This window comes from Pholis gunnellus, assembly GCF_910591455.1.
Source record: "Pholis gunnellus genome assembly, chromosome: 20".
NCBI lineage: Eukaryota > Metazoa > Chordata > Actinopteri > Perciformes > Pholidae > Pholis > Pholis gunnellus.
The window spans coordinates 19,420,216-19,430,410 of NC_136547.1; the positions used below are offsets into that span (position 1 = coordinate 19,420,216).

General features: G+C 43.2%; 1 protein-coding gene across 1 annotated transcript; it reads right to left on the bottom strand.

The window, feature by feature from the left end:
* Window positions 1-733: 733 nt before the first annotated feature.
* LOC306712074 (cyclic nucleotide-gated channel beta-3-like) lies at window positions 734-9,554 on the bottom strand (the record flags this gene model as incomplete). The annotated part of the gene is given in 15 exon segments (XM_079181174.1): window positions 734-754; window positions 837-987; window positions 1,344-1,496; window positions 1,640-1,758; window positions 1,899-1,982; window positions 2,071-2,168; window positions 2,339-2,498; window positions 2,809-2,950; window positions 3,823-3,945; window positions 4,045-4,109; window positions 4,204-4,290; window positions 4,366-4,416; window positions 4,508-5,022; window positions 5,157-5,316; window positions 9,330-9,554. Coding segments are annotated over 15 exon segments (2,154 nt in total).
* Between the last annotated feature and the right edge of the window lie 641 nt (window positions 9,555-10,195).

The following is a 10,195-nucleotide window of genomic DNA, read 5'->3' on the forward strand; positions in this document are numbered from 1 at the left end:
CCATGTGTCTGGCTAACGGGATTAGTTAGTCTCTCTCTCTCTCTCTCTCTCTCTCTCTCTCTCTCTCTCTCTCTCTCTCTCTCTCTCTCTCTCTCTCTCTCTCTCTCTCTCTCTCTCTCTCCAGTAACTCCTTCTGTACAAACAAACAGACAGAAACATGCAAAAAAACAGGACAAGACACTGAAAGTCAACTTTTGTTAAGTCAAGGAATTATTTATTCAAGCCGATATTAAAGGGGATAAAATCAATCAAATATTATATCATGAGCATTATAGTTATCAATTATTATGATAGATAATCTCTGTTAGACTTTTACAACCACGTGCATTGGCAAACTGAACATATAGCCCATAAAAGCAGACAAATAAAACAATAGTGCATCAATAGCAAACAGCAGTATCTACTGATGGATAGGCAGTAGTTGAGGTTCACAGACAGATTCAAATATTGCACATCTCATCAAAATAGTTTGTGTTTAAATACATTTTTGGAGTTTGAATCTGCTTGTTGTCTGAGTTAGGTGGGTTTTGTGATCTCGTGTTATCTGATGGTGTCACCATCGAGCGTGTCAAACAAAACGGGGAAGCAACAGCAGCATCAGCTTTAAACGATGAATCTCACAATGACAGGAAACACACACTCAGTACAAAAGAGCAAGTAGCAAGAGGTTGAAAACAAAACTGTACATTCACTCCCAAAAAGGAGTCATAAAAAAATAAGCTCACTTCAATCCTCACTGGCCACCAGCAGCAGTCTGGAGGAAAGGAAACACAAAGTATGGGTTTAGCAATAGCTTTGAAATGACCACATATAGATACAAACGTAGGCGTTGTTACCTTCATTTTGTCCATAAAGTTCTTGTTAATGTTTCCACCGAAAGCACGCAGCAGCTTGGGTGTGGGCGGCTTGGGTCCGAACAGCGCCAGTCCTTTCTCCTTCGCCACTTCTACTTTAGCTGCTGCTGGACCCTTCGCCTTCATCAGCTTCCTGCACGGCACAGAAACAGAGACGCCGGCTCAACAAACGGCCTCTGAACGAGCTTTTGCAATATGCATAATACCAAACATGTTGGTTGTAAAAGTGGAGAATTGGCTGTTTAAAGAATTCTCTAAAATAAAAGTGAGCTATAAGGAAAAATAACAACTGTAAATAAGTGCTGCATGTAAGATGAGCAATTTGAATAATCTTTAAGTCATTTTTTTATTATTAAAATGATAAATAGTAAAGACAATAAATGGGTTTGTTGATTTGTTTGTTGACCTTCTTGACCTGTGGTCGTGTGCAGGAGCTCACCCCGGTGACGGTGTGAGATGGCTGTTTTTGCCTCCAGGCCTCTGACTCACCTTCCCTTCCTGGCCAACACTTTCTGAGACTCCGGGTAGTGCACCAGGATGTCAAACAGGTCTTTCTTCTCCAGGACAAAAAGGTTAGCGAAGCCGTAGGCTTTGACGTTAGCTGTGCGCCTGTTCCCTCCGTCTTTGGACGATTGTAACAAACTGAGAAAGAAAAAGATGTGATGAGAATGTGAATTTGAATCCATCATCTTCTAATCAGGGGCATGTTAATCGCAGTGTGAAAACTAGAATTAACAACGCTCTCGGGTTTCTTTCTTCAGACTTTGTATTTGTTTCTTCTCTACCTGATTTCTCCAAACACACATCCAGCCTTCAGTGTGACAAACACAATGCTGTTGTCGGGTCCTCCCACCACCTGCACCGCACCGCTTTTAATCACGTACATCTCTTTGCCGATGTCGCCCTGCAGAGCGAGCAAAGTTATTTACACATGCAGAAACATGACAAATAGTGTACAGAAGAATAGACAGTAGATATGTACACAAAGGTTGTGCTCATGGGGTTTTGAAGGATGATAAAGACGATATGATGAGAATTTTTCACTTTTTTGACGACAAAGTCTCCCGGTAAATAGACGATAGACTTGAGCCTCAGTAACATGTCCACCAACATCTGCTGGTCACAGCCCTGTAGAGGAAACGCTATGTTTAACCGACTTCATTCCCAGGCTGCTGTGTGCCTAATGTGTTGTGTTTGTGGCGTCTTGAAAAGGCACCTTGAAAAGATCGATCTTCTGGAAGGTCGTCAGGTTGATGTCCACAGCGATGGCGGTTCTCATCACCAGAGGCATCTTGTCCAGCAGCTCAGACTCGTCTGAAAGCATCGAGATGAAACGGGGAATTTATTCTGGGGTCACGTGAGTCTCGAGCTACAGAGGGATGTGGTACAACCTTTTTAAGGTGATGTGTGTGAACTGGTTTCTTACAAGGCTTTCTAACATTCTGTAAAAACTTGAGCTGAGCACTTTGTCCAGTGTTACTGACCCAGCATGCCCTGTGCGTCCCAGGTGTAGGTGAACCAGGTGCGGACTCGGTTCTGCACCAAAGGGGGGATGTGGTTGTTCACCATGTAGTCCACGGTGCCGTCCATGGAGGCTCTGAAGTAGGTCTGTCCTGCTGTGGCTGCACCGATGACGTCTCTCATCTGAGGCCAGACGACGGTAAGAACAAATACGTCAACTAAGGAAAATAACTACTACGGTCAATTACACCAATGTTGCAACAATTAGCACATTTGACACACAGGGAACCAGTGAAACACAGATGATGGGGTGTTAGTGAGACTACTATGGTAAAATGCCTGATGATTGTGATTTCTAACTTCAAAGGGTTTCATTTATCTGTCACTACATTAACAAGACAAGTGGGAGAAGACATGCTAAATGCTAATTTAGAGGTGCTAATTTCTACCAGGGTTCCAGAGGAACGGAGCATGTTGGGACTCTCTATGTTACCTGTCCAATCAAACTGGAGAACACAAAGACGCCCGTGAAAAAGTTAGTCATCTGAAAGGTAATCTCAAAGACGGTATGGGGTTCGTTAAGACCCCCGATGTTGATCAGACTGCGGACAGCGTAGTAGTAACAACGCAGGTACCTGTGGAGAGGGCGGGGCGTTAGAGGGGCTGTTACAAACAAGCCTATGTGTCATTGGACTGTTGTTTTTTTTGGACAGACAGATAGAATATGTGTGTATGTGTGTGCATGTGTTTGGGAGGAATCATTGTTAATTCCCCCTTTTTTCACGTTTGATTCCCTTGATGTCTTGCTGCCGAATTTTCACACAAAAAAAAACTTTGCAAATCGAAAGCAAAATAATCCAAATACAGGTTAATTAAAAAAACTTATAAATAATACTAATGGCAAAAAAAGAAGAGCAATAAAAGATAAAAAAATATATATATTACAAATAAACTACCTGGCCAAGAATGATGGACATAAAGAAAGCCCCAAAAAGGTAGTTTGTCATCTGAAAGATCTGTCCGAACACGGTGTCTGGAAATGGCAACTCAGCGATCAGCAGCAGGGACTTCTCCGCATAGAAGAAGCAGCTGAGGTAACTGCAGCAGCAGCAGCAGCAGAGATGGAACATACGAGACATTTTTTAAATGTGTGACTGTCTTTGGACGTCTCAGGGATGGAGACAACTGGAACTCTGTTTCAGTGCAGCGAGCATCGCACTGACTCTAAAAGCTACGTGTCGATGCCGCACGGCAGCCCTATCGATGAGTGTCTTAATAAAAACAAAGAGGAATTACTTTAAACTCATCATTAATTAATAAATCGTTAACTTAAACTGGGACAAAGTGTTACACTGATCACAAGACGAAGTCTTCACTCACTAAAAGGATAAGTTTTCATTTTTAAATTTGACAAAATGTGGTAAACTATTAGCAGTGGTAATAACGTTTTAGTATTCTCATGCCAAACACTCAAACGCAGGCAGGAATATAAGGTTCCTGTACTTACGCGCTGCCCAGACCGGAGTAGACCCATTTGGTTTTCCCGATGCCCTGGTAGGCTGAAGCCACGTAGTAGAAGCAGGCGTTGAGGTGGAGCATGAAGAGAAGATATCCAATGGTCCGAATCACTCTGGTAGAAAAGTAAAGACGTGTCTGTCTATTGCTCTGGATTCTTATCTTTTCATGTCTTAATGTTGTAAAAACTAACTTACTAACTTATCATACTAACCTCCAGATGTAAGCTTTGGCCATGAGGCTCTCTAGACGATCGCTGAACTCAAAAAATGTATCCACCTTGAGAGTAAGCATGAAAATGTCAGCCAAGGCCACCGCAGGAAGGAAACAGCATCTTTAATCAACTGACTTCGTAACACATGATTAAATTCACCTTTAGCAGGCGATTGAATCTGAAAATGGACCTGAATCCGAACTGGACGTACAGCAAGTCGAATGGCATGAGGGAGATCAGGTCCAGCTGTTGAGGAGAGACAGATGTGTGAGGTCACTGAGACGAGTTCACCCTAAGTTCAAAGAATTCAAGTCACGGTACCTTGAATCTGTCAGAATCTCTGTAGTTCTTCCTTGTCACCATCCTGTCTTTCTGAAAGGTAGAGGAAAAACATCGTCATGTTGTCATATCGTAAATCATTCTCAGTATCAGCCTCCATCGGCCGGGACTACGTCAGACTTACTATGATGTCTCCTGCTTTGACAAACTGCTTGCGGGCCTGGAAGATGATGGAGTCCATGTAGTAGACGAGGTCGGCCAGCATATCCAGAGCGAACCAGTAAGGGATGAGGCTCTCGCTGTGGTACGGGAAACACAGACGGGCTGTGAGGAACCAGGTGTTGTAGTTAAAGGCCAGAGTCACCAAGCTCAGCCAGGCGATGTAGCTACGGTCTGTGAACGGGTCAATGGTGTTCCCCAGCACCGGGTCCATCAGGTCCTCCATTGGCTTCAACACAATGTCCACCGAAAACCAGGCAGCCTCTATTAACTTGGTCTTCAAATCCTTCTCCTCCTTCTTGGCCTCTGCTTTCTTTTTCTCCTCCTCCTCTTTCTTCTTCTGCTCGGCCTCCTTCTTTTTCTTCTCCTGCTCCTCTTTCTTCTTCTGGTCAGCTTCCACCTTCTTTATGCGCTCCTCCTCTGCTTGCTGCTTCCTCTCCTCGATGACTTTTGTGTAGTTGTCTTTGCGCAGCAAAGGCGCTAAAAGGAACAACATTAAGACTTGAGTGTGCTTGAACACACACAATGCAATTTAAATATTCATAATTTGCAGCCTTTAAAGCCCTGATGACAATCATAAGTCACAAATATAAAGCGTGGGTGTTTGTACTCACTGACGGGAGGGCTGATCTCTGGGGATGAAGCGTACTGATCGGTCACTTTCTCCTTGTAGAGATCCAGCCTCTCTCTCATGCGCTTGGCGATGGATCTGAGCTGCTGGTCTGAATACTTGTTGATGACGATGGGAGCGGGCGGGGGAGGGGCCGGCTCTTCTCTGGAGACGGAAAATAACATCAGAAAAATGAGCCACGCAATCTTGTTGTTTAACCTGATGATGATGGAAGACGGTAGATTGTTTCTCGTGTAACGAGGGAGATAGCACAACATGTGTAGACTAGTCTGAGGTGATGTTCTGGAGAATTTATGATCAACAAGAAACATTTTTAGCTGGCTATCTGGCCCACACGAGGGCCCTTTACACACGGTGTCGCATTAGCCAGCTAGAAATCAATGTAGAAAGACACAACAATGAACTAACTGCACAGAACAAGGTCTGAAAACAGGCAGTTTCACTTGATGTCCAACCTGAAAGTGTGGAAATCTTTAAATACCTCAGTACAGTTCTCCAGTATATTTCAAAGAGACGCTCACAGCGACATTATATTCTCAGGAAACTTAGCGGCCTCGGTGTTAGTCAGCAGATTTTAGAACTACTAAACTTCCTGCCTGTCACCTAAACCGTAGATCTAAGAACACTCTGTCTAGGATCGTGTCAATTGTAAGCAAAATAGTTGGCAAACCCCGGGAGCCATGTTTGAGCTCTTGAGTCCTTCAACTGAATATCCTTCATCCCAGAGCGCCATCAATATTCCAAACATGACTGAATAGATCTGACGTGTAATATGACATGTCTATACGTTCGCTCCCAGCTCAGCAGCAAACAGCAGACACAGTGAGCGACTACTGATGAACATAGTGGAGCATGTTGCAGCTAAAGAATCAGGTATTTCCCTCAGGAGTAGCCATCAAACAACAGAAGTAAGATTGGATTCACACAAAACTGGAACAATTTAAAATGTTGCTGCATCAGCTGAATGTCTAAATGGCCGACTTCATGCTAAGCCAATATATCTCTATTGTGCTCGCTGCCTTTCTCCGCTGCCTGCAAGTGGCTAAAAAACACAAAACCTAAAGTATGAGAGGGAATTGAAACTGCATTTTTATTCTGACAGACTAACCACTGGCTGGTTTTAATCACTGACCACTTCAAGTCAGAGCAAATCACTAAAACCAGCAACTGTGGTGACAAATCTGTTATTTAATGTTCACAGGAACTACTTTTCACACTCGGCTTAGCGATTCAATTGTAATTCGAAATGTCAAATAAAAGACATTCATACTGTGAAATGACATTTTAAGTGAAGGCTCAGATGACAAATACAGCAACTTCAGCCTCAGCAGTACAGAGACGTTCAGGGGACATCTGTGCTCACATGTCGCCCCCTAGTGGACACAATTCAGCACTACATGTGTCTGACTGGGAGAAAGATGTATTTATGTCAAGTCGCTGCGAATGAAACGCCACGACCCGAATATGTTTAACTGAAGCACTTTCATCAAATCATAGACAAAAACCTGTTCTTATGACAGTTCACAGAGATGACACCACTTCCTTGTCATTGACACAGTGTAGGATGTACTATGGGATGGCTGCAATATGCAGATGTGGAGTACTGTCCTCCACAATTTAAAAGAAAGTGACCTGAAACACCTCTCCAGCCTCCAAAAGGACATTATGACCTTCATGAAGGTATGATTTACTACGGAACTTATTTACCTTTAAACTAACTTATTAGTCTTATTGTCTAATAAGTTCGTTTTAAGGTAAATCAGTAATATGTTTATTTGATATAGATAGAATAAACAACACACATAAACACCTTATCAGTTGTGCTTAAAGTCACAGCAAACTTTCACATTTATTCATTTATGTCCATCACAATATAAATGTATGTGTTGTTTTATAGTCCAAGATCATGCAGATTCTGCTGATTGAAATGTAGTTTCCAAAATAGAAATGTCTGACTCTGGTATTACCCACAAACACCTGTAACCGTGCTCCACATAGAGCTCCTCCTCACTCCGTTACTATCCACTGATGAAACATTTATGATGAACAGATATGTCTCAACATTTGGAAAAGTAAAATGTGTTTACGATTGTGAGGATCAGCCGAACGTGTCGCCTTCATGGTTTTTATTGCTTGTCCAGAAGCAGACCTGAAGAGCTTCTTAAACCTAAAAAAGCTGAAAAGCTTTTAATCCACTTTCAGGTTCATCCCCCTCCTGATATGCATGTTGCATCGGGGGATAACGATCTCACATGTTACGTTCGCCTCTGAAGGCTTTGTCTCTCTCCCGCTCTCTCTCTGCGATCTTGCCAGGGAATCAGATTAATTAGTGTGCGTTGGGTGATTCATTTGATGCTGGTCTGTGGTGTCAGTGTGTCTTGGCAGGCTTGTGTTTTGATAAGCTGAAGAGGAGTTCGGAGGCTCTAGCGATAAATACTCTACATCTACTCTCTTTAATTGCCCGTGCTTCCGTTATACTGACGGTGCATCTCCCCTGCAATCAAAAACATCCAATCAGGTAGAGAGAAAGATGAAACTGCTAAGGGTGCAGGTCTTACCCCTCAGGTCCAGCTTGATCAGGGTTAGCTGGAGCTGCTGCAGTCGGGGCTGATGCTGCAGCCGGAGCCGGTTCTGGGAAAGGGGAACAATCATAGTTACATTTCATCTCCTCCAGACTGGAGTTTTTGTCACGCTCATTTTTAAAGCCTTGCATTATATAAGTTTGTATTTTACAAGTTGAATTTCATGAACTCATTTGCTTTGTTTTACTTTGTTTAAAGTGCGACACAAACACCATCGTTATTGTTAAATGAGGACAGCTGAAGTTAGAACGACGCTCTATAGTTCACACGGCTATAAAGTGTTCAATATGAACCGATCAGGCAAAACATCTGCATCTGTGCTGCACTAGTTAAACACAGGCATGCTTGGAAAAAGACTAAACTGAAGTTATGAATGAGATAATGTATAATGTCCAAAAGGCCAAATATGTTTGTGGTTTATGTGATATAATTGAGGGTTGTTTAGGGGTTTAAGTTCTACCTCTAAGCCGCTGTGCCGGGTGACCGGCCATAGATTTATGAAACACCCACTGAGCTCGATGCTACAGTCACAAGACACAGGAATTCACTTTATGTTATAGACCTCAAAAAGCAGGGACAATGAGGTTTGGACTGACAATAAGCTCAAGAAAACAACAACTTGAACTTTTCATATTGATGATCTGTGCGCCTCTCTGTTGTCTTAAAAGATCTGATTTTCTTCTTGATCGATAGCTCGGCCGTACAAGTGCACACAAAGCTGATTGCAGACACTCGGAGCTCAACGATAGTCTCCGACTTTTGTTTAAAAAAACTGACAAGCATAGAGATAAAATAATGATCTGAGAACAGCTGTAGACTTTGGTTAGTCCACCCGTACAGTTTTCACCATGAGATGGACAGTGAAGCCCATCTGACTCTAAGTAAAACAGAAACGGACATCAAATGATCCTGTTTCTAAATGTGCTATTTCAGCCTCTCAGATGAAGAATGACTGACCCGGCGGTTTGTCCACATTCTTGGCTTCGTTCTGCTTATCGGCTGGCTCGTCCTCCTAGAACATAAATCAACATTTTTCACATTGTCGGACGCTCGCCTTCATTAGTCAAACCACGGTCATTAGAGAGACATTTTAATTAAGAAAGCCTTTTTAAAGAAAAGTGAATTCAGCGTTTGACAAATTACTCCCTCGTCCGATCGGCTCTCTTAAAAACAAGATGTGTTTGAGATGAAATCAATTCAAAAGTGCCCGTTGGCTAATGAGCGATTTCAATGGTGTCCGTGTAATCAAACAATTTTATTAGATTCTTTGTTGGCAAGAGAACTGAGCAATTGAATGGATGGGGGAGCAGATAAGAAGCCACTGCCGTGATCTTAGTGGAAACAAATTTAAATTGCTGTATTACAGGCTGGACACAATACTTCAGTTTTCATATTTCAGTCTTGGCTTCCACTGCTGTCACTGACTCATAGTGAACAGCAGGAAAGCTATTGAACACTCAGGGCATCAAACAAGCATCGATTGCCCTCTGAGAAACTAGATATGAATTAAAATATGTTATAGTTCATAAAGAACATTTGTATTTACTCATACAGCACACTATGTTCTACCACCAGACAAGTCTTACCTTAGCTGGAGCCGGAGCTGGAGCCGGAGCCGGAGCCGGAGCAGGAGCCGGAGCCGGAGCCGGAGCCGGAGCCGGAGCAGGAGCCGGAGCAGGAGCCGGAGCCGGAGCCGGAGCAGGAGCAGGAGCCGGAGCCGGAGCCGGAGCCGGGTCAGGGGTCCTCGAAGCCTCTGGCACCTGCGGGCCACTGAAGAGACCCTTCAACTTGCCAAACATGTCTAGAATCCTAAAGGTGCATCTGCTTTGCCGTCTGCAGGTGACTATGAAGAGCACTGATTCCTGAGGAGCTGAACGATCCCCCTCCTCTCTTTTCTCTCCGATGGTATTACTGCTTTTAGCACCACTAATACTCTTGCACAGAGAAAAGCCCCCACCGTCACCTCATATAAGATCCCAATAGGCTTACAGGTGACCACTAAAGCAAAGGCTTAGGACACCAACTGCAAGAACCGTTGCACTTATAGTAAATGAAATGCTACTGTTCATGTCGTGAGCTGCTTCAACCCACATCTTGGTGAATGCACTGCAGCCCATTCTGTGAGCAACCTCACTGTAAGCTTCAAAAAATCTATCTAAGCACAAGACACTTTACACGTTTTATTGACAAGGTTATTTCTGTGCCTTTGGGAAGATAATGTAGCATCCTCTCTTCAAGTAAATGAACCAGCATCTGAATGCATCATAAAGGCAATAAAGGGGTAGTTTGGATGTTTGGAAGTGACGTTGTACATATACATAGTCAGTATATTACCTACAGTAGATGGAAATCAGCATGCACCCAGTTTGGACAAACAAACTGGAGCGAGGACACAGGAGCACAACTATGCAAACAACAGTAACTTTAAAAACAGTAAACA